The sequence below is a fragment of the Prunus avium genome, chromosome 3, assembly GCF_965620075.1.
Source record: "Prunus avium chromosome 3, drPruAviu1.hap1.1, whole genome shotgun sequence".
Taxonomy (NCBI): domain Eukaryota; kingdom Viridiplantae; phylum Streptophyta; class Magnoliopsida; order Rosales; family Rosaceae; genus Prunus; species Prunus avium.
Window position 1 is genome coordinate 40,591,960 of NC_142286.1, and position 22,739 is coordinate 40,614,698.

Here is a 22,739-nt window from a genome sequence, read left to right on the forward strand (position 1 = left end):
TATTATCTATATCTAATCATGATTCACATAAAGAAAGATATCGATGCTGGTGGCCGGCAGAGCAGAGCACAGAGAGAGAGAGAGAGAGAGCACCCACACCAAACTATTATACAGTATACTGCTGCAGTGCACAGCACATGCGGGGTGAGTCGCACTCGCATGATCCATGTTTCAATTCAATACCCCAATTAATATAATATTGAAATAAATATGCTTCGATCGAGTTAGGGAATGGAATCTCGATGACTTTTTGGCGTTTTAGTCCTCAATATAATTGGAATTAAAAACCAAAAAGATTCTGCCTTCTTCACAATTTCAGTGGCATAATGGCATTATGGCATGGCATCCAGTTAATTAATATGATGATTGTATATATAATATTAATTAATTAAAGAAGAGTGTTGATTGTGTTGTGCTGGAGCCTAAGAGCCTGAGAGCCTGAGAGCCTGAGAGCCTGGGGAAAGGAACAAAGCACAATTAAAATGGGAGGTTGAGGTTGAGAATAAGATTGGTTGGCTTGGTGAGTTATAATAATTATGTTAATTACATCGATCAAGTCATGTCTCTCCCTACTCTAATAGCCTAATAGTCTAATAGGGAAAAGTAATATGAATGATGTTGTTATCCAAGGTTACCTAGTTCAATTCTCCACGACACTCATTTAAAGGAAGAAAAGTAATAAAACAAAGGATTAACATATGCATAATGCATGTGGTGGCGTAGAATGCTGACTTTCTTTCCTTACATTTTGTCTGTCTCTGTGAATCTGTGAATCTGTGATCTGTGATCTGTGATGTGAAGTCGGCTTTAATTAATAATTAGTCATTGTTTGTGGTAGGGCCATCCTTAATTTCCTTGTTCAAATCAAAATGCCCATTATTCTTTCCTTTGTAAGAGATTTGTGTCAACTAGTCAAGGGAGGGTATGGCAACTCAGAAGACAAGCAATGTACTAAGCTTGTCATGGAGCCAGAGGCCCAAGAGAAACAAGAACGAGTAAGCGGACCTAGCTCTAGCTCTAGGCCCTAAATTATTCCAAAACTCCCAGGCCCATCAGACACTCTACAAAACAAAAGGAGGGTTGTTAATTAACAGCTTAATTATATAATTAAAAACTAACAGCAGGAGTAAGCACGTACCTGCTACGTATGGTATGGTATGGGTTGGTGAAACAGAATTATCAAGTGCAGTGCAGGGTTGATGGTTAATTATGAAGCTAATCCCGCAACACTCGTTGGTTCCCTCATTTCAATACTCCTATCCAAATTGATTTTTCTTAATTTGTTTCTAATTTCCTCATCACAATATTGGACAGAGCACTCCATCGACATTTTAAACTCACATTAATTATTAATTTTGATTCATTATATATATATATTTATTTATCTGAGAGGCTGCTGATCGAATTAATGATCGCTCTCCCTCCCAACCTCTCCATCTTGTTTTGATCATCTCTTCTTCCCTGTTCATGTCTGTCCTCCTCTTCCTTGTTGTGCATATCCATCTATAGTTTCCTTGGGATATCCATGGGTTGCGGCATTTCCAAGTTGGGGGCTAATGCTCATCAACATCATCAGCATGACCACCTAACTACTTCTTCTGCTTGTGAATCTAATAATTATAATAGTGGCAAGGATCCGGAACGGGGCATGCATGACTATGGCGAGGAGGATGACATGATGATGAAGGAGAAAGAGAGATCAGGGCCGGTGGAGAAGGTGGTCAAAGAGCGTAGAATAAATGAGGGGCATCCACATGCACATGCAGGCCTAGGGTTAGGGAAGGGAGGCCGCCAATATTTTGATGATGATGGCTACGATGAACAAATGCTCTCTAGCAGTGACAGGGAGGATAGCTTCATTCATTGTCCACGATCCCCCAGTTTTAGGGATTATTTCATTGACTCTGATCAAGACTCATCAAGGCATCATACACCTAACAAATTCTTCTTTAGCGGTGAGTTGCCTTGCCTCACAAATTCTTTACATGAATTAGCTAATTATCAAACAATTTGTATAATCTGTGATATGTTGTCTTTTCTTTCAAGGTGATGCTAATGATCATGAGATCAACAAATCCGAGAAATGGGCGGAATCTCAGAATACCAACAAGGTAATTCAAAGTTGTTGGCTACCTTGCCAAATACATTTGATTAATAATTGTGTTTTGTTTATGATTATTACGTGGCGCAGCAGCAGAGAATATCAGAAGCTGACGAATTAGTGAAAAAAGAGAGCAAAGGATCAAGATCATCAGGAATTAGGGGTGTGTTAGGCAAACAATCAAGGCTAAGATCGTACTTAAACGTCTCCAATTGGCACCACCACAACAGTCCAATCTCATCACCCTCTCAACAAAATCCCGCAAAACTGGTTGCTGCTGAAAATTAATTAATTACAGCAGCCGCATGAAAGTAGATCATATCGATTATATATAGGATCTATTGACACAAAACACAAAGAGGCTTTCTTTCCTTCATTTGTTCAATTTCCCCCTCCTTTATTCGATCTCCCTTCCCTTCCTGTACATGTATATGTAACATGCAACATGTACGTAATATGTAACATGTACGTTTAACGTACCTTTTTCTCCCCAATTGATCATTAATATTTCACATGCCTTAATATAGTTGCAATCCGGCTATTATTTGTTTCGCATGGAAATTGCTAATTAGGATGTGCGCGGATACAATACAATTATCTTACATCTGTTACTTATTATGTTTGCACCGACCAGTGGCTGGCTAGCTTTGTGTCCTATCCTAAGGAAGACAACGTTACGTATGATCTGAGTCTCAGGGTTCATGTTGTGCTTCAAAAGGCGGCTAGCTGCTTTTTGAAAATGACAGCTTCAGCTTTCGTCCCTGTGTCTCTTTCCTCTCGCTTATGCTTCAAGAAACGTATAACATGCCTTTTTTGAATTTTGACCCAACAAAGTCTTCATTCAAACAACAACAATATCTTCCATATATCGCTTTCATATTTATTTCTCACACTCACTCCTTTTATATTATCCTATAATTAACTTCAAACCAAACCACAGTATAAATGAAAAAAGATAATTAAATTTGAACAAAGACCAAATAAATTTGTGTCTTCAAAAGGCTTCCTCAGTAGTGGGAGAAGGCCAATCTCAATTTTACCCTTACCTTCTCAATCATTGTATTACCTCTCTCTCTCTCTCTCTCCCTCCCTCTCCCTTTTAATTTTTAAATAGAGGATAGTTAAGTTCATTTGTACCTAATTACGAGTCATCTAAAATGTCCTTAATGATTGTACAAAAGTTATAAACCCTCATTAATTTTGGATTAGAAAAGAATGACTTGTGCGACCATATCATGTGCAGCGAGCATCATGTCTATAAGTCCTACATTTTAGTCCTTCCTCTCTCTCTATATATGTGCGTGTGTGATGGAATTTACCACCATATCCCGTTGCTTCTTATCAAACAAAAGGGATTAACTAAACCCACATCGTAAGTGACCTTTGTTTTACAATTAATTATGCATGAAAGATAATTATTTGCTTATTTATTACCAGACATGTAAATAATGAAACCCTACTACCTCTCTCATCTCCAAGTTGTGGTCAATAATTTTACAGAGCATGCTGGAACCCAAATTAACTACATTATTATTTACCTCTGCTCCTTGTCTTGCAAGGGATTTCAACCAAAGTCGGGGGCAAAACAGATAATTTCAGATCAGTGGAGGTGTGTGGATCTGACCCACCCACCGGCGCGGTCAAAGTAAGAAAGTTTTCGTTCTGGAACCGCTTCTTCCTTGTCATCAATATCTGACTTTGACCGTCATCCGCTTCTTCAATGCATTTTACTGTTTCGCCGCCACGTCATACTCCAGCAGATCTCCTCACCTAGATAGACGCCTATTGTATTTTTCCCACTACAATGCCACGACCCAATGCTCGGAGAAAACTTAGTTGTAACGGTTTACTATTCTCAACAAATAATATTATGTTATGCGAAAATATTATTATGCGTGTCATAATCCTTCTCAGTCCGGATAGCAAAATAGTACTATTCCTGTTTCATGGAATGGAAGCATTTCTCCCATGCTTGAAGCTACTCCCTCGAGCACTCAGATTACCGAATTGCCCATCAGGATACGTGTCGCTTTGTCAGTGCGCGCTTTTTCACTTTGGTAAATGACGTGGGAATGATCCCATTTTCCCCCTTTGCTCATTTTCTTCTTGTTTTCTCATTTCATTTCCTTACCTATCTTTCTCGGTTTCTCTCTCTTTCTTCCTTGATCTGCTACGAGTCGTTTTGAATGATCCACCAAGCTTTTACCTCTTTCTCCTTCGTCTTCTCCTTCTTCAATGTCGTGGAAGCTTTCGAATTAATCTCGGTCCTCGTTTCGTAGATTTGGAGCCGAGCGTCTTTGAATTCAAGGGAGACAAGAAAGGATTTGATTTTCGACACTCTGAGTCGCTCTGAGTCTTTGTTTCGGTCATTGCGATAGGGTTTTAAGGAAATGAAGTCTTCGCTTGGTATGCTTCGGAGATTCGAACTGCACAGAAACGATGCCAAAGATAAGAGAGACGTTCAACCTTTGGCTCAGGTCGATGAGCTCGCTCAGGCTGCTCAGGTACTCTTTTCTTTTTCTTGTCAATTAATTTCAAGTTTTGTACTGTGCTCGAACTTTGCTTGTTATGTCTAAGTTGTTGTCTTAGGAACTTTGACTAAGCTGAATACTCCTCGAGCTTCAAAAGCGAATTTGGACCTTTCTATGTTTATTTGAGAAAAATAACTTCATATAGTATTCATTCCGGAATTTAAAAAAATCAATGCTTTGAACTTTATTAGGGCTCTTGAAAAATACTGGATCTTCGCCTCAGTAAACAGACAGGTGATTAATTTGACTGTGAATTGAACTACTTGGCACGCCGGATATGATTATGAAGGACTTACGGATCCGGAAACTTTATATTTCTAACTTAACTAAAGAGTTCAAAAAGAACGTTTGTAACTTTGTTGTAGTTGGTAAACAGTACTGTTAATTACGGGATTCTTATCAATTTAGTTGGTAAGATATTTGATAAGGTATTACTCTTTTGATCTGTACATTTTTGCAGGACATGCAAGATATGAGAAATTGCTATGATGGCTTACTTTCTGCAGCTGCTGCTACAGCGAACAGCGCATATGGTAAATACTCTGCTTAATTTCATTTGTACATTAGTTTTTAATCTTTAAGTTAGATATCACATTTTTTTCAATAAAGGAAATTTGGTGTGTCCAAGTTTGTTGACTTCATCTGCAAATTGTGTTTCACAATAACAAAAAGTTATATCTTCGTACATGACACACCACTTTTGACATATTATCACTCCCACATGAAAGCTTGATAAGAAGAAAAGTCATGCCTTACTCCTCCAAGAACGCACTAATAGGGTCAGCTTCTTAGCTAATATCATATTCAACTACCAATCATTGCAAATTTGAGAGCTTATTCTAAAATGGTTGGATATTCTCTGAGGAGATGAAAACAAAAATGGCTAGTGCTGAATTCTTGGGTGTATTTGCAAATCATATGAACTTATTGGAATTCCAAATGATAACTTTATGAGATTCAACTTTAAGATGATCAATTGGATGCCTTATACTCTTGAGTCCGTATAAATACAGATTGCTTCCATTTGACTTGATCTGCACTTTCAGAGTTCTCAGAGTCACTGCGTGAAATGGGTGCTTGTCTACTGGAGAAAACTGCATTGCACGATGATGAAGAGAGTGGTAAGTCAATCAAAGTATATGACCCTTTTTTTTTTCTTTGGGAAGGAGGTGAGTAAACCTTCAGTCTTATTTTTATTACCCCATAGCTAAGGTTATCAGAAGCAAAATAATTTTCTGGAGTCGAACACCAAATATTTGTATTACAATCATGAATTTGGATTTGAGGATTTTAAATTACATATGCCTTGTACTTTAATTGAAATGCAGGCAAAGTTTTTATGATGCTTGGGAAGGTGCAGTATGAACTTCAAAAACTTGTTGATAGCTATGTGAGTTCCTACTGTTGTTTTGCGCACAGCATGCCATTTTTTAAAATAATTTTCTTTCATTGCAATACCTTCACCTTAACCTAGCATTAACTAATTGTTTTCTTTACTGCAGCGCTCACATATATTTTTGACAATTACAAACCCATCAGAGTCTCTTCTCAATGAACTTCGAACAGTTGAGGTTTGCTCTTGTGGATTCTCTCTTATTTACTGATTACCTTACCAGATGCTTTTTCAATAAAACCTTAATCGCCTGCAGCTATCATACATGTTTCTATCCTAGAGGTTTCTGCTGTAATTTGATTATTAGGTGCTCTAGCTGTATTACAAATCAGAAGGAATTTCCTGTGCCTGTGGCATTCACACTTGCACAAAATCTTTACCCTTTTTTAATATAAGAAAAATCCTTACTCCTTTTACTAGCACATAAGGCACCATTTAACAGCAGTCTGAGAATAATAGGTTAGGCATGCCAAGAAAAAGAAGAAAAAAAAAAAAACAGCAGTCTGAGAATAATATGCCATGTGCTAGGTGCAGGCTTGGCAATTAGTTTTTTGAAAACTTTAACCTGGAATCATATCGTGAAGATGTAGGCTTTAAAGTTTCAATGCAACCCACACCTACCTTTTTGAACCTTAGAGGTGTTCCCTTTGTCGAGGTCTCATTTCCTTTGCTTGTGTATCACTAAATGTCCTTTCTTTTTTTTTTTGGTCTGCACTAAATGTCCTTTCTTGTTATCTGGTGCAGGAAATGAAACGACAATGCGACGAAAAAAGGTCTATTCCATTCTCTTTTAACTATTTTTACTTAATTGAAGTGAATTTTGTTCTGAATTTGTTTTGTTGCATAATCTTCAGAGATGTGTATGAATACATGGTGGCACAACAGAAAGAAAAAGGAAGGTCAAAACGTGGGAAGGGTGAACATTTTTCTTTGCAGCAATTGCAAGTGGCTCATGATGAATATGATGAGGAGGCTACATTATGTGTTTTCCGATTGAAGTCTCTGAAGCAAGGACAGGCCCGAAGTCTTCTAACACAGGCAACTCGTCACCATGCTGCTCAGGTTTTCTTTATCTGTCGAACCAACTTTAAAATTTCAATACCTCACGTTAGTTTGATGCAAAGTTAGTATTCTTGTTCTTTGTTTGTTCTTTGAATCAGTTGAATTTCTTCCGGAAAGGACTTAAATCACTTGAGGCTGTTGAGCCGCATGTTAGATTTATTACAGAGGAGCAACATATTGAATATCAATTCAGTGGACTTGAAGATGACGGTGGGGATGATGGTGAGGATAACGGCGAGGATAATGGTGAGAATAGCAACGATTCTAATGAAGATGGAGAATTGAGTTTTAACTACAGATCAAGCAAGCAGGGGATTGATATCACCTCTGCATCAAGGAATTCAATGGAGGTGAGTGTCTAATGTAATTAGCAATTTGTGTTATTTGACGAGGCGCTATACTATCTCTGTTTAAAATGTTAAATTGTAACCTACCTAAATCCACCCAACTATTAATCAGCTTGGTCGTTCAGTCAAAGCAAGTGCCACTGCTGGTGATGGTTTCAATTGTTGTTAGACATAGTGCGCATATTGTGAACCTTTTTGGTGATTTGAATTTCGTTGTCATGTTGTATTTTTGTTCCTATGATCTGCTGGCTTATTTTTCAGGTTGATGAAGTGGGACTTTTGTCTCCTCAAGCTTCAAGAGTGGAACACGCAGATGTATGATTTCATTGCCTTTTGATTGGTAGATTTGAAACCAAACTTCAAAAGCATGAATGTTATTCCCTGAATTTCAAATATTGTATTCATAATTTTTTTTTCCTTGCAGATAAATCTGGATAAAAATCAATGGGATCTGAGGGTCTCGAGTAGAGAACCAAGAATAGGCAGCCACTCGGCCCCAATTTTTGCAGAGAAGAAGTTTGATCCAGCTGAAAAAGCTAGACAACTGCAAGCATCAACTACACGGAAGTCTAATACATATGTGCTGCCCACTCCTATTGATGCAAAGGGTTTGATTTCTTCAAGAACAAGCAGCACGGTTCCAGTCACAAGGCCAAGTGGACGAACCCACAACTTATGGCACTCTTCCCCATTGGAAGAAAAGGATTCTGGTGATGATAATCTGTCAGGACCGAATTTCTTAAAAGCTCAGTTGGTACAAAAAGAGAGCAACAGTAATAATACCTCCACCCAACTACCTCCTCCGCTGGAGGGACTTACACTTCCACAGCTTGATACGTTTAATGCATCTGATACCAAAAAGATTAAGAGACATGCTTTCTCTGGTCCAATAACTAGTAAGTCATCATCGACAAAGCCTGTGTTATATGCTAGTGGTCCCATTGCATCAAGTGAACTACCTCAAATAGTTTCTGGAATGCTGTCTCGTTTACCAAATCCCCAACCTTCATCTCCAAAAGTATCCCCAAGTGCTTCACCTCCCCTTGTTTCTTCACCCAAGATAAGTGAGCTTCATGAGCTTCCTAGACCCCCAGGTAGTTTTGGTGTGAAACCAACAAAGTCTTCTGGATTTGTTGGTCACTCTGCTCCCCTGGTCTTGAGAAATCAAGAACTTAACATGCCTAATAAAATCCCTTCAGTGACATCAAACATGGCATCGCCACTTCCAACTCCTCCACCATTGGTTGTCCCTAGAAGCTTCTCCATACCTTCAAGCAATCAAAGAGCAATGGCGTTGCATGTAGCAAGACATTTGGAGTCTCCTCAAGTTCCAGGCAAGGCTGAAGAAGTTGCTTCACCTCCATTGACGCCAATTTCCCTATCAAACCTGAAACCAGTATCAACTGTTTCTGAAGTGGCCTCGCACTCTAGTCCCATCCGAGGTGAGCATGCCATTTTCAGTATGTCCTCACCAGTTGGTGTTCCCTTCTTCTTCTTTGAATTAAATTGCACCTGCATGGCGATGTATATATGATGGGTGGTGGATGTGGGAACAGTTCAGTCCTTTATCTTCACCATCACAGCCAATTGATCATTTTTGGTAATTCTAATTTTGAACATCTTCAGTGGATGCAGGTGGGAGCTGATATCATAAAGATTGGGTGAAGCAGTGAATTTTTTAGGTTTGCCCTTAAGATTGTTTTGGGTCTCATTGTTTTCATGTTAGGTACAGAGTACGGGTTTGTAAATATGTTGGTTGGGTGTATTGTTTAGTTTCTCATCTCAACCTTTTCCTTCACCCTTTGTTGTAGCTTATGATGAGAACTAAACTATACGGAAATTGTGTCTTCACGATGTATCATATATATCTTCAAATGAAGAATTTTGTTAAATGTCCCATCCCATGACAAATCACCAGTGGCGTGTGTTGATCGTTGCTTCTATGATCTCCAAGAATGTTTATTTATTTATTTTTTAAATGAACTAGAAATGGACTTTATAAGTCGGCCCAACCTTAATCTAACCCATTTCAAACGTACGTGGTTTGCACCTGACGGTCTATGCTGTAGAGCGTCGAGTTCTAGCGTTATGAGTAAGGAGACGGCGTCGTTTTTCGAAATGTTTAAAACAAACGTGTCATCTTCTCAGTCTCCTGGGCGGATAAGGAAATGACAGTTTTGACAGTTACATGACTGTTTTAAGTCGTAAACAACTCAACGCTTTATAATCCCTTCCCTTCCCTTCTGAGTCTCCTGAGTGTACCATCGAGGAAGGAAGCAAGCAGTGAAATAAGCAAAGCCAGTGACAGTGAGCCATGGAGATAACAAGGACCCTCCTCCATTCCTCTTGCTCTAAGCTCCCTTTCCAAACTCCCTTCCTCCACTTTCAATCTCAAGTGGTGGCTTCGAGTTTCTCAAGCCGCCGTGAGATAACAAAGACCTCCTCAATTCCCATTATATCTCGCACCCACTTCCGAAAACCCATCGCAGCGTCATGCTCTGCCTCCGATGGCAGCAATTCCAGTCAGTTCTTCCCTTACCCTTTCTTTTATATAATTTTTCTTGGATTTTCCATTTTTCCTCGAATTTATGATTTATGCTTTCACGCATGCCAAGTGTTTGATAATTGCTTCTGTTCTGGCGTTGGTCAGTTTGATTTGATTTGTAATTACTTGATATTAATTTCTACAGGCGTTGGTTCAGCAACCAAGGTTTCTGTAGCCGACCCCTCTGTTGCATTGAAGGTGAGATCTCTCATTCTCTTGGAAACAATAAGATTTGACAAGACATGGAAACCCATGCCAATTAACAAGGCTAAAATTTGGTTTTCCCTTTTTCTTTCTTTCAACTTTTTATGAAAACCAAAAGGGGCTTCATGGATTCGCTCGTGTTTTATGATGATCACGGGTAGACTATTATTCTAGGCTGGTTGAATTTTCAAAACTAATTCATTTGCTTCTGGTTTAAAGTGCTGATTGTAACTGTTCAGTTTTAATTCAGAAGAAGGCAATGGATATATCCCCCGAACTCAAAGGAACTTCCATATTTCTTGTGGGTAAGCATTACTTAATGCTTTGTATTGTAAAGCATTCAATACTCAAATCTTGTGATGATCCAGTCTGTACTTACACATATCCTCTCCCTTTTGGCGGAAAGGCATGAAGAGCTCCGTAAAAACTAGTTTGGGGAAACTCCTAGCCAATGTGTTACGGTATTATTACTTTGACAGGTACCTATATATGCTATATATTTTAAAGATCAGGATAAGCTTCTTTGCTCTAGATGTATCAGCTGAACCTGTAATTTGTGTTCTTCAATAATCAGTGATAGTTTGGTTGAGGAAGCTGCTGGCGGTGAATCTGCTGCCAAATCTCTAAGGGAGACTGACAAGAATGGTTTTCATGAGTCTGAGGTGATAGTTTTCGACATATTTGTTGTTTTCTCACACCATACTTTGAATAGAAGTTCACTTGTCATTACTTCAAGTAAACAAAGTATCTGTGGCTGACGAAGCTGCCTGAGGCCAACACTAGAGCTCTCATGAAACATATTCTGAAAATTGGATTGCTGACTTATCGATGCAGATTATTTGGTTCGTTTTATGTATATCTAAGTTGACATGTTTCTGCAGACGGAAGTATTGAAGCAATTATCATCCATGGGTCGATTGGTGGTTTGTGCTGGAGATGGTGCGGTTCAGCGTTCAACTAATCTGTAGGATTATCAAAGAACTCTTTGCTGATATTATTATTGATATATTTATTGTGGTTAATGCTAGTTGTGCAATTTTGACTCACTTCAGAACATATATAGGGCTCTTCTGAGATATGGGATCTCCGTATGGATTGATATACCTGTAGACTTGGTTGCGAGGGGGGTGATCGAAGATCAAAGTCAGCTTCCTGCATTCAACCTATCTGCTTCAGCATCTTATCCAGAGGTCAACTCTTCCTCCTCAAAATTATAACTGTATACAACCTGCTTCTTTGTCCTCAGAAGGAAAGTAAATTGACTATACCATTTAATTGTGTGGGGGGGAGAGGTGGAAAAGAAACCCATGTTGCGCAGCTGCATCTGCCTGATAATGGACACTTTTGATGTATGATAACCAGGTTTTGACTCACCTAAGTACTTCATATGAAGAAGTCAGAGGTGGATATGAAACAGCTGATGCAACGATTTCCGTTGAAAGTATATCTCCGTGACCTTTTCTTGTTTTTAATGTACTCAATCATGTTTCCTCAATGGTTCTAACCATTGTTTCGTCCTAGCAGAACTAGCTTGTAAATTAAGTTATGATGACTTTGGTGATGTAACCACTGAAGACATGGCTTTGGAGGTAAGGAGGCTAGTTTTGAAATGCATAGGATTATCTGAAATTAAAGCAAACTAATTTGAGGAGACAAACCCTTGGATTCTTTGCTCTCTGTGAATTCAGGTTCTCAAGGAGATAGAAAAACTGACTAGAGTAAAGAAGATGATGGAAGCAGCAGCAAGACCTTTTTAACGTTCGAGATGGTATAGTGCGGCATTTTCATCACTTGGAACCACTTTCTGCTCCAACCCTTAATTTGCGGATTGCAGGCTGAGGTTTTGTGCATCCCTTGTGTAATTTGGTGTATTGATACATTGATACATTGATACATTGGTGTACGTAAAACAGCTTTTCTCGTCTTTTCTGAAACTGGAAGTAAAAAACAATTGAATTAGCAAAAGAACGATACAGGATAAGTGGATGAGGTACTGAATGATTGAGTGCACTTAGTTTACAGGTGTCAACATAGACTCAATCACCTGCTGCCACGTTAAGCTTGGAGCAGAAGCTTTTATATAAAATTTGATTGTAAATTGCCCTAATTGCCCTCCATGCGAAATGATTGTTGCCATTGAATTTGAATGCTCTTTATTACTTGGCAAATTGATAATATCTCCGAACATGATGATGATAAAGTACACCTTCCATTCGAAGCCAAATAAAAAAATAATTAAGTAAAAAAAAAGAGAAAAATGATATCAGAAACGGCTATTAATGGTGTACCGTGTATCTATTCTATTGGACCCATTCAATGGTATTTTTTTTTCTTCCCATTTGGTGTTATTCTTTTTGACTTATTTGAATGATAAGGGGAACTTAATGGGATGGGCCTTCACATTGAAGATAAGGCAAACATGTTATGCTATGGCTTTGTAGTGCCGCTGCTAACTGTAAATAAATTTATGTGGATTTATGGGTAATTAATTATCTCAAAATTTGTAGGCCATTGGTTTGGAGATTTGAAATCAAAATTTCCATTTTTTATTTTGTTGAGTAAAAGAAAGAAAATAGTAAGAAAGATGGACAATAAAACAAAAAAACAGAAATAGGGAAGTTTTTCTCCGGAGGACACTTGCTAGGCTAGGCAAATACAAATACTCCCGCTGGTGGTCCCGCCCGAAGGACAGAGAAAGTGAAAGGCAGGTAAAGATTTTTTAAAACAGTGAGGGAGAGAAGGGGCTGAAAGCGTGGTTAAGTTACAAAAAATAAAAATAAAGAAAAAAACTTAAAAAAGGAGTAGTGGAGAGAGAGATTAGAGCAAGGGCAACGCAATGGTGCGGATGGATTATATGCGTGTTTTAATATTAATTGGTTTTCAAAATTACAGCCGAGAAAAAGAAATGGAAATGGTGATGACGCTCGTATTTTGGGATTATAAACTGGGCCTCTCTCCCTCTCTCAGACTCTGTCTGCCTACAACCGCAAACTCCAACCCCTTCAATCCTTTTCTTCAATCCTCTCTCTCGCTCCCTACCAAACCCTACCTCTTCCTCTTTCTTTTTCTTTTTCTTCGTTTTCTTCTTTTTCAACCGTATCCCTGTTCACAAACATTAACATCATCATCGCTTTTATTCATTATAGGATCTGATTTCTCATCAGTTTGCATGGAAGATTTTTTGAGATGATTCATCTGCTCGATTGTTTGATCACAGCTTTTCTTGGTGCGTCTACTCATAATCGGTGTTTTATCGGATTCTGGTTTTATCGTCATCACCTATCTGCCTTGTTTATAAGAAAATGTTATTAGTAAAATGAGTCAAATGACCTTCTCTGTCTGCTTTTTATAATCCTATATGATCATAAGCTTCCATTATGCCAGACTTAGTTTCCTTCTGCTTAGATTTTGTTTACTCTTGCTCTTGGTCCAAAATCATAGTCTAAGTTGCTTCCAAGTGGATGATGCAGGAGGGGATGGGCTGAATGTGAGCCCTACCAAGTAACCCCTTCTGTACTTTCTCATTGATACTTGTTTTCTAGTAAACCTCTTCTATACCACATATACTTCTTCCTCAGATCAATGGTTGATTATGCTTGGACGCTTGTTTAATATGTCTTAGATCGACTACACAAAATTTGCTATGCGATAAGTGTTTGTATATTGTTCTGTATGTGCATTTGATCTATTGGAATTGTTGGATTCAATTGGCTCAACTTCTGATCAATGTAAACTCATATTTTTCTCATGTTCGTCTTTTTCGAAAAGGTTTAATGTTTAAAAACTAATTCATGTCAATATTGTTTCAGGCGTAGGTACTGATTCTTTAGGAAATCATGAATTATGTGAGTTTCATGACTTGCTGGTTTGGAGGTCTGAAGATCTGTGCTACTCGTGATCTTCACAGTACTTCAATGCGCTTCAATATGTCTTTGGAGAGAGTGGTAACTCAAATGTTTGAATTCTGGCTGCCTTTGGTAGGTACCTAGTAGTTTCTTCGGCAGAGCAGTTATATTTTCAATTGAAGGGAGAAATTTAGGTGTGTATCAGTTATACTGATGGCATAAGAAGTTGGATTTTCATTTTTTTTTGTTGGATTAGAAATAACAGCTCTGTTAGTTGATGAACTGATCTGATACTATTCCCTCAACCCCCATCCTAAAAAGAAAACAAAATAAAAATAAAAGAGTTAGGAATTAGTTCCTGTGAAAATTGGACATGGGATTGCCTCAAGTTCCCTCGACTGGAACTTCTGAGGAAGTACTAGCTGCATCTCTGGGCTCATTTTTACAAAGCCCGCCTCGGTTTTCTAGTATGAGCACGTGTGATATGGATGGGATGCATGGTGGGACTGCAAGTCGAATGGGGGGAAACCCATTATGCTCCTCTTTAGGAGATTACCAGACAAGAGCCTCTCTGGAATTTTCAAGGTTCCCTGATGATTCATTTAGATTGAGAAGGACCACAGAAGTTACCAACAATGTTCATGGTTTGACAATTGGTTCTGTTGATAAATCTGGTCAGATCACTCCGAAAAATGGGCGGAATATTCAGACCCCTGCTTCTAGGATTGTAGGATTTGAATCAAGTGGAACAAGTTCTCTAAATGATGGCTCCAAGGGTGTTTCATCTGGTCATGTTCACTCTTCTTCTGCAGTTAATGTTACAACTAATGATGTTGTGAACAGTGGATCACTAGTCAGGAAGCGGTTGTTGTCACCATTGACTAGTATGCTTTTTCCAGATCAGTTTAAAGGTGATCGTTTAGACATTGGTTGCAGAAATTCTCGAACAAATTCTCCCACCGTGAGTGAAAATTTCAGTGCATCTATTGCACATGATTATAAGAAAGCAAATGTTGGGGGCAAAAATCACTTTACAATGCCAACTTGGTCTCTATCTAGTTGCTTGGAGCAGAAGAACATGCCACATGATATTAGTAGTATGGAATCCGTTATTTTCACTGATGGCCCTTTGCTGGAAAACAAGGATCCCCTACCTCATAATAGTTATTCATCTTCACCCAGACTTTTGAGAGAGCCGACTAATGCAAAATCCCAGAGTGGGGCAATATTCATATCTCCACAAGAAGTGATCTCGCCTTCACATTCGTTGTCACCTCTTGGCCCCAAGTTGTCTGAAAGATTTAAAACCGTAGGGGGCTGCAGGACTGCTAACAAAGAGTTGGAGGATTGTCATTCAACCTTAAGGAATGTAAAACAAACACATGTCAAGTCTGATCCAGACATTCTATTTTCCCCTGAAGTAGGGGAGTTTAGGATTGCTAGTAAATTATTTGAAGATGTTGATATTTTTCAGAAGGACTTCCATCCATCTTCTCTAGAAAATGGTACTGGCGTAAGTTATTCTTTGTCCCAAGGGTCCCAATGCATGAGATTTGTTAGAAGTTTGAGTGGACTTCCTGTTCGGAGATCCTTGGTTGGTTCATTCGAAGAATCTCTACTGTCTGGTCGATTCTTATCAGGGAAACCCAGCCAGGTTAGTGTGAATATTTCTGTTGTGTAAGTAATCCTGTGCATTGTTCGTTATTGCAATGTTATAACTGCTGGAATCTTATACATTGTAGAGAATCGATGGTTTTCTGGCAGTACTAAGCATCACTGGGGGAAACTTTTCTCCGCAATCACAGAAGCTTCCTTTTTCAGTGACTAGTGTAGAAGGAGACTGCTATTTATTGTATTGTGCATCCATACACCTTGCGGGAAATTCTGCATTGAATAGGAGTGGAGGACAAAAGCTGAAACGAGGCCTTAGCAATGATGGTTCACAGATTGTCACAAGCCGCCTGCGCATTCCTGTGAAGGGCCGTATACAACTGGTATTTTGTTTCTTCTCTTTCAAAATTTGTTGAAATCGCTCACTTTGTGTAGCATGTTACATTGCGATCGGTGATTTTTGTTAGTCATTAAATTAATCTCTCTGTACTTGCTTTATGCAGGTTCTAAGCAATCCAGAGAAGACACCTATTCATACTTTCCTTTGCAACTACGATTTAAGTGACATGCCAGCTGGTACCAAAGTAAGTTGCTTGTGGTCAGCTGAACTCCCCTTACAGTATCTTGTCGCCACCATATTGTAACACTAGCAAATTCTGTGTTAAATGCAATTTTTTGAAAAATTTACTATAAGATCATAGTATTTCATAGCAGAGAGTTTTGGTCGTACATCCAAGGGGAACAACTGTGCAACTTGGAACTTAAGTTGATGATCATTGTCTAGAATCTCACTTTAAATCCATTCATAAATACACATATATGGAGATATATTTTTCTAACTTTATACCGTGCATGCTTAAAAGTAAATCTCAACTTTCAAATGATATTGTCTTTAAGCTGCAGTTATTGGATAGCTTTTCAAAAGATTTCGGTTGTTATAAATGTGATGAATGGGAAAGTTATGGACTTCAAAATTATGTTTGTTATGTTGCTTATGATATACCATGTTCCTGTGGCTAATTAATTGTTCATTTTGTTCGATATCTTTTCATATCTGTTCGCATCAAAGTAGACCTTCTTGCGCCAGAAGGTCACTTTAGCTTCATGTAGCCCAACTTCTACACAGTCAAAACAAGGGAAGACTGATTTGTGTGCAAAAGTCATAGACAAGAAGGAATTAAAGAACACAGCTGGAGTAGACGTTGTGCAAACAACAAGATGTGTAGATCAGAAAACCGAAATTAGAAGTGAGTGCTCTGATTTAGTGGATTCAATCGATGAGGGGGATATGTCCAAGTTATCCCCTAAAACAGGAAGGGTATGCACTCGTTCGTTCATTGTTGAGAAGAGCTTTAATGATGATGAGTACCGAAGCAGTAATGGGAAGGAGTGCAACTGGGTTGATGGCTGCCATGAAACTGACAGGAAACAAGTACATGGTTGTTCGAGGGTAAATCAAAACAGTAATGGTGGTCTTCGCTATGCACTTCATCTCCGTTTCATATGCCCTTTTCCTAAAAAATGTTCTAGGTCGGTTCAGAGATGCAAATCAGATCCCCTATCTACACCAGAAAGAACGGGATTAGACATGGATGGGGAGCGCAGATTCTACTTATACAATGACTTGAGGGTTGTGTTCCCCCAACGCCACTCAGACGCCGATGAGGGGAAGGTAGGTGGAAATATTTATAGTTGGTCATGTCATGCATCTCTCTATCTCTCTATCTCTCTATTGTGTTGCGATATATGTTGCCTGAGCTAACTAGGCTGTGTCTTTTCTTTGGTTGTTTAATGGCAGTTGAACGTGGAATACCATTTCCCAGATGATCCGAAATACTTTGTCATCAACTGAAACGTCTAATTGAGCTCACAAAATATCTTTCCATTATCATCCTTTTTTTATATATTTATTTAGTTATCTGCCTGGTGTGTACATATTCTCGCATATGTTTCGTTGGTCATTTAATCTCGAATGGCATTAACCCTGTGTAAGTTCTACCTTGTACAGATTAAAAATAAAGGTTGAATTGGGTTCAATTTCGTTTAGCCTTCATTGTTTGTTAACTGTTGGTGGTGATGGATCTAGTTAGTAACTAGTAAAAAATGAATGAAATCGACTTAGGAGTGAAGGATGGGCCGGGCATTACGCTTATTTTATATATAGGTAGAGCCCGCCCATAAAAAGGTAGAGATAGATAGCAAAGCAAGATCGAGTTGTTTTATGGTAAGGGTGGGTGTCTGAGCAATTTCTGCTTATAGCGTTTTGTTGGTTGGGTTGGGTGTATATAAATTTGTGTGATTTTCCATTTGTGCCCTGCCTTTGTTCCTCTCTTCGATAGAGAGAGAGAGAGAGAGAGAGAGCGAATTCAAGTGGTTTGAGTTTGAGGAAACTAATTCCCATTTTAAAATCTCCTAGGTTTACGCTGTATTGATTTGACGTTGGGTTCTTTCCTTCTTCTTTTTGGTATAATTTGGTTTCATCTGAATGAATTTGTGATTATAGATTTGATCGTACATGGTTAAAATGAAGTACCATCGGCAGCATGACACCTGGAAAGAATAAGCCCACAGAGACAGAGACAGAGACAGAGAGTGTAGTCTGTATGAATTGTATTGGTACAAGTGGCAGGCAGGCAGGCAGGTATCTGCGCTGCATGCAATTGGCATGTTTGGGAAGTGACGAAAACAGACTTCCCATCCCATCATTATATATTAGAGGAGGAAAGGGGTTTATTGAGGAAGAAGAGCATTTTGGGTTTTGGGTTAGAAATTAAATAACTAATAAAATTAGAATTAGCTTAGCGTAGCCTCTTCTTCAGTGGGACTGTGGGGGGGCTGGTTGGAGCCTGATGGACGTTTAACCATTACTCTGATCATGATTCATACGTAACCATACACATTAAACACGTCACTAGCTCTCAACCATCACATTAGTTGACGAGGCCCTTCCCCTTGGTAATAAATATACAAATATATTTATGTACCCTACCCGTGTGTGTGTGTGTGTGTGTTGCATTTGTAATTTGATTACGTATATGCATATCATATGGGAGATGGAATAATATTATAAGGGAAGGGAAGAAATATTATTGTGTGTTTGAAATTGACTGTTGTAAAATGACATGCGGGAGGGGAGGGGTTGCTCTCTCTCTCATGAGCCAGGTTCCAGCAATGGAAAAAAAAAAACAAAAAAAACAAAAAGTATAATAGATAGACGTTGGCGCCTTGCATCGGGCGTAGATGTATGTACGGAGGCCTAGGAGGGGTCTGACTGACGTCGCCTTGAGGGTTAAGCAAAGCTATTAATATTATAGGTATAGCTTAGCCTTTAGCTATATACCATAGCCGTCGTCAGTCCCATGCTGATGGTGCTTTGCTTGCTGCTTGTACCTGCTGCCGGACTGCACTGCACTTGCTGTCAAACTTAAGAGAGAGAGGGAGAGAGAGAGATTGACATCATAACATAAGATAAGAGTGATTCAGTGCAGTGAAGAAAGGAAAGGAGATGGGTAATTAAGTAATTAATTAGTAGTAGCAGTAGTAGTGGCACCAATCACACTCACACTCACACTGATGAGTTGAAGTTGTTGTCCTTTGAAAGAAACAATCAACATCCATCCTCCATTTTGATTCTCTATTCTCTTCCTTCCCACATTACATAATAACAATAATACATTATTTTCCGAATTTCCCCCACTTAAAAAAACCATAACACTTTTCAATGGTAGGTAGCTAAACTTGTTCAGTGTAACTTGAGTTGAGTTTGGGTAATGGTAGTAATATAATATTATATATAGCTCCATATTCATGATCGCTTCTACTACACTAGCTAGTTACTTAAAAGTTAAAACACCCATCCCCCCTCTACAGACTACTACATATATTTGTGTAACTTATTCAACTCATCCATCACTTCACTTTGCACAATCTCTTATTTTTCACTTTTTCAAAATCGCTTTTCTGTGTTTATTTTTCTTGCATTAAAACTATTTTGGAATTCTTTTTCTTCTTCTTTATATACACGTGAATGTATTATATTCTTCTTTCTACTTGTAGCCTGTAGCCTGTAGCCTGTAGGTGAGCTCTGTGTGTGTGTGTGTGTGTAAAAAGGAATAATATATAGCAGCCAATGGCAATGACATCGTTATCTGTACGACGGAGGGTAATTCCGTCGTTTGGCTCAAAGATGTAGCCTCCAATCAATATCCTCCCTTCCCAGCTGCTGCTGGCTGCTGTAACAGTTTTTGTAATCACTAGAGACAAATGGCCTCAGCACCTTGTCTGCATTTATTCTCTTACTCCTCTCTCTCTCTCTCTCTCTCTCTCTCTCTCTCTCTGTATATATATATGCCTTTAGCTGGCCACACCTAAAACCCTCTCCCCATAAACCTCATCTCTCTCAGACTCTGGCCTGCCTCTGCCACTGGTAATTTATTAGCTGAATCAACAATGGAGGCAGACGAAGGGATGTATCATGACTTCCTAGACCAGACCAACCCACCTCATCATATTTCTTCTTCCTCTCATATGAACCTAACATCCCCAATCACCTCATCACCATCATCTTCACCAACACCAAGAGAACCCATGGGCATGCCCACAAATAAAAGGTCCCAACATCAGGCAGCCACTGGCCACGCTGGTTCTTCCTTATCGGCTAGACCAAATCGCCTGTTCCCATGCCGCTATTGTCTCCGCCAGTTTTACACCTCTCAAGCACTTGGAGGACACCAGAACGCCCACAAGCGAGAGAGAGCCGCTGCTCGCAGATCAGTTGTAGCCGGCGTCAGCTACCCCTCCGGGCCCACCTACTCTCCTCACCACCATGCGCCCTTGAATGCCCCACCATCACCACCTCCTCCTCCTTCTCATCTTCATTTGCCGTTGAATGTGCCACATCATCATCCTCATGACCAGATTCAGCATCATGATGATGACCCTACTCAGCATTTTCCGCCTCATCAATATCAAGTATTTCACCAGGTCCAGCATCAGCAGCAGCAGCAGCAGCCACGGCTTCTTGACCCACCAGCCGTACCCAACATGAGCAGCAACAGTTACAGCAGCAGCTTCTTTATGGACATGGACATGGACATGAAGCATAATATTATGCAGCAGCAGCAGCAGGACAACCAACCAACACCTTTTTATTGGGCGGTCGACCTCAGCACCGCCTCCTCCACTTCCTCTCTTCCTCTTCCTCTTCCTCTTCCCCTTCCCCTTCATGCCCCCACTGAAGGTATCCCCCCTCAACCTCAACCTCTCTCAACTGCACCCCCTACCCATCACTATCATCTTCATCCTCAGAATGCCGTCGCTCCTCATGACCACACTCACAGCCTTGACCTCTCCCTCCGCCTATAATCAGTTTATCCATGGTCGCCGCTCTCACAGCTGCTCATATATATATACGAACGTACGGTGCTCACTCCTTGCATCTCTGTCAATGTTTCTCTCTACTCTTCTTCTATTTTCAAGCTCTTTTCAAAAACTTGTTACCTTGGTGGGTGTGGTTTTGAAACGGAGTGTGGTTGGAGCTTGGATGTTGAAAGCTATCGAAAATGGAAAAGTGGTCTCTTTTATTTCTGTTTTTGGTTGAGAAATTAGCTACAGAAATTTAGAAAAGTTGTGCTAGCTAGGGTTCAGTTTCAAACTTATGTTGAGCTTGATTTCTCATTACATGATGAATATATGAATCAATTTTTAGTTTTTATATTCGCAGCTTTGGTGCATTAATCTCAATTTGTTTTTTACTCTCTCTGTGTCTCTGGCTCCGATCTCTGTGTGTGTGGTTACATTATCAAAGCGGAAAAATAGGGGACTGTATCTGTGTGTATGGATGCATGTCATGCCATGTATGTATATGTATATTGCCTCATTTGCGTTGTACATATATGAATATGGATGTAAATTTTGGTAGCAAGGGCAAGCAAAACCTCCTCCAATGGAGATGGAGGGTTAAATGTAGTTAGGAAATTACACCTGTGAATTCTGAGCAAAGCAAGCCACTGACCACTGCAATATGCGGCGCGGTTACGATGGGTATATGGCCGACCAACCCCAACGCAATTATGCTCTCGTCAGTGGTGGTTCAGTTTGTACGTGGTGGCGGTGGGGCCACCTGGTTAGAGTTAGGGCCGTACACCACGTTTCCTCCCCCTCCTCCTACCTCCCACTCGCTGACACGGTTATGGGAGAATATTGTTCCTTGTTTTTCGACCAATCGTCAGTTTTCATTCAACCATGCATAACTTTCCATTATTTTCCCTTTTTAATATATATAAATAAATAGGATTTCGTCGTTTGTTTTCTAAGGGGGGGGGGGGTGATCACTGAAGATTAGATAAAATGCACAGCATCATGCATGAATATGAACAATTAATTGTCTGAATTAACACTAATGGCGTCTACCGCTTCATCATGATTCATATGTGGGATTTGGTTCTTTTATATTTTTTTCTCAATGTCTGGATGGTGGCGTTTGATTCCATGTTCGTGGCATAAATAAAATAAAATAAATTTTTTGAATCATGGATCGTAAATGAAATATGAAAGAAAGATTGTGGTGGATTCAAATAAGCCCCATAGTTTTGGGCACAAGGGTTCATGGCCCAAATAAGTCCTCTGTCAAAAGTCATCCTGTTGTGTTGGGCCAATAATTTCTGATTCTTTTCTTAGCGGATTTGATGTCTGATTGATTTGTCGTAAAGATGAAAGGACATGAAACGTTTGGTTGGATTGACTCAGACTCAGACACTCAGACTACTATTATAGTCTGCACTACAATGCATAAAATTAAATTAAATCAATGGTTAATTACAATTCAGCACAATGTGATTAGACTCTTAAGATATGTTAGTCTTTATCTTTTTAATTTTTACAATTACATATCCTGGTATTTTAAATTTGTTATAATCCCGGTCCCTAAACCTCTAAAAGGGAAAGGAAAAAAAAGGTGGCAGTCCCAATTTGAAATGGACTTAAAGTTGGCTACCTCTCTGGTTTTAATTGCTTGCTTTCTCTGAGAGCGGAGAGTGTTAATCTCACCCTTAACGATGGATCTCCTTTGTGTATTTTCATTGTCCAGCTCATTAAAACAT

General features: G+C 39.3%; 5 protein-coding genes across 10 annotated transcripts; all 5 read left to right on the top strand.

Moving 5' to 3' along the window:
• The first annotated feature begins 1,329 nt into the window (after positions 1–1,329).
• LOC110764448 (uncharacterized) lies at positions 1,330–2,665 on the top strand. 3 transcript variants are annotated; one of them, XM_021967434.2, is made up of 3 exons: positions 1,330–1,955; positions 2,047–2,111; positions 2,198–2,665. In XM_021967434.2, the coding sequence occupies exons 1-3, from the start codon at positions 1,526–1,528 to the stop codon at positions 2,387–2,389; spliced, it is 687 nt and encodes a 228-aa protein (XP_021823126.1). In that variant the 5' UTR covers positions 1,330–1,525; the 3' UTR covers positions 2,390–2,665. The 3 variants fall into 3 exon arrangements, with proteins under 3 accessions (XP_021823126.1, XP_021823125.1, XP_021823124.1); XM_021967433.2 differs by having other exon boundaries at positions 1,331–1,955; positions 2,195–2,664; XM_021967432.2 differs by having other exon boundaries at positions 1,332–1,955; positions 2,192–2,663.
• A 1,539-nt stretch (positions 2,666–4,204) lies between these two features.
• On the top strand, positions 4,205–9,331 carry LOC110764359 (uncharacterized protein At2g33490). 2 transcript variants are annotated; one of them, XM_021967310.2, is made up of 11 exons: positions 4,205–4,605; positions 5,093–5,165; positions 5,679–5,753; positions 5,961–6,022; positions 6,135–6,203; positions 6,770–6,798; positions 6,880–7,087; positions 7,186–7,437; positions 7,696–7,749; positions 7,859–8,876; positions 9,061–9,331. In XM_021967310.2, the coding sequence occupies exons 1-11, from the start codon at positions 4,492–4,494 to the stop codon at positions 9,078–9,080; spliced, it is 1,974 nt and encodes a 657-aa protein (XP_021823002.1). In that variant the 5' UTR covers positions 4,205–4,491; the 3' UTR covers positions 9,081–9,331. The 2 variants fall into 2 exon arrangements, with proteins under 2 accessions (XP_021823002.1, XP_021823003.1); XM_021967311.2 differs by having other exon boundaries at positions 9,070–9,331.
• A 320-nt stretch (positions 9,332–9,651) lies between these two features.
• On the top strand, positions 9,652–12,358 carry SKL1 (shikimate kinase like 1). Of its 2 annotated transcripts, none has more exons than XM_021967312.2 (10): positions 9,652–9,956; positions 10,125–10,177; positions 10,434–10,488; positions 10,590–10,662; positions 10,758–10,845; positions 11,065–11,147; positions 11,247–11,373; positions 11,546–11,624; positions 11,708–11,772; positions 11,872–12,358. In XM_021967312.2, exons 1-10 carry the CDS (start codon positions 9,749–9,751, stop codon positions 11,938–11,940), a joined length of 900 nt encoding a protein of 299 aa, XP_021823004.1. In that variant the 5' UTR covers positions 9,652–9,748; the 3' UTR covers positions 11,941–12,358. The 2 variants fall into 2 exon arrangements, with proteins under 2 accessions (XP_021823004.1, XP_021823005.1); XM_021967313.2 differs by having other exon boundaries at positions 9,777–9,956; positions 10,423–10,488.
• Positions 12,359–13,064: 706 nt separating this feature from the next.
• Positions 13,065–17,685, top strand: LOC110764382 (meiosis chromosome segregation family protein). Of its 2 annotated transcripts, none has more exons than XM_021967341.2 (6): positions 13,065–13,409; positions 13,993–15,682; positions 15,771–16,022; positions 16,143–16,223; positions 16,712–17,311; positions 17,438–17,685. In XM_021967341.2, exons 2-6 carry the CDS (start codon positions 14,402–14,404, stop codon positions 17,489–17,491), a joined length of 2,268 nt encoding a protein of 755 aa, XP_021823033.2. In that variant the 5' UTR covers positions 13,065–13,409; positions 13,993–14,401; the 3' UTR covers positions 17,492–17,685. The 2 variants fall into 2 exon arrangements, with proteins under 2 accessions (XP_021823033.2, XP_021823034.2); XM_021967342.2 differs by lacking the exon at positions 13,065–13,409 and adding an exon at positions 13,441–13,911.
• A 2,060-nt stretch (positions 17,686–19,745) lies between these two features.
• On the top strand, positions 19,746–21,287 carry KNU (C2H2 and C2HC zinc fingers superfamily protein). The gene has a single exon (XM_021967424.2). It carries the CDS (start codon positions 20,089–20,091, stop codon positions 21,001–21,003), a length of 915 nt encoding a protein of 304 aa, XP_021823116.1. The 5' UTR covers positions 19,746–20,088; the 3' UTR covers positions 21,004–21,287.
• The last annotated feature ends 1,452 nt before the right edge of the window (positions 21,288–22,739 follow it).

Coding starts and splice junctions, on each gene's coding strand:
- LOC110764448 (XM_021967432.2), top strand. CDS start 1,526: ATGGGTTGCGGCATTTCCAAGTTGGGGGCTAATGCTCATCAACATCAT. Junction 1,956..2,046: donor TAACAAATTCTTCTTTAGCG/GTGAGTTGCCTT, acceptor TTTTCTTTCAAG/GTGATGCTAATGATCATGAG. Junction 2,112..2,191: donor AATCTCAGAATACCAACAAG/GTAATTCAAAGT, acceptor TACGTGGCGCAG/CAGCAGAGAATATCAGAAGC.
- LOC110764359 (XM_021967310.2), top strand. CDS start 4,492: ATGAAGTCTTCGCTTGGTATGCTTCGGAGATTCGAACTGCACAGAAAC. Junction 4,606..5,092: donor AGCTCGCTCAGGCTGCTCAG/GTACTCTTTTCT, acceptor ACATTTTTGCAG/GACATGCAAGATATGAGAAA. Junction 5,754..5,960: donor GCACGATGATGAAGAGAGTG/GTAAGTCAATCA, acceptor ATTGAAATGCAG/GCAAAGTTTTTATGATGCTT.
- SKL1 (XM_021967312.2), top strand. CDS start 9,749: ATGGAGATAACAAGGACCCTCCTCCATTCCTCTTGCTCTAAGCTCCCT. Junction 9,957..10,124: donor CTCCGATGGCAGCAATTCCA/GTCAGTTCTTCC, acceptor TAATTTCTACAG/GCGTTGGTTCAGCAACCAAG. Junction 10,178..10,433: donor ACCCCTCTGTTGCATTGAAG/GTGAGATCTCTC, acceptor GTTTTAATTCAG/AAGAAGGCAATGGATATATC.
- LOC110764382 (XM_021967341.2), top strand. CDS start 14,402: ATGGGATTGCCTCAAGTTCCCTCGACTGGAACTTCTGAGGAAGTACTA. Junction 15,683..15,770: donor TATCAGGGAAACCCAGCCAG/GTTAGTGTGAAT, acceptor TATACATTGTAG/AGAATCGATGGTTTTCTGGC. Junction 16,023..16,142: donor TGAAGGGCCGTATACAACTG/GTATTTTGTTTC, acceptor TGCTTTATGCAG/GTTCTAAGCAATCCAGAGAA.
- KNU (XM_021967424.2), top strand. CDS start 20,089: ATGGAGGCAGACGAAGGGATGTATCATGACTTCCTAGACCAGACCAAC.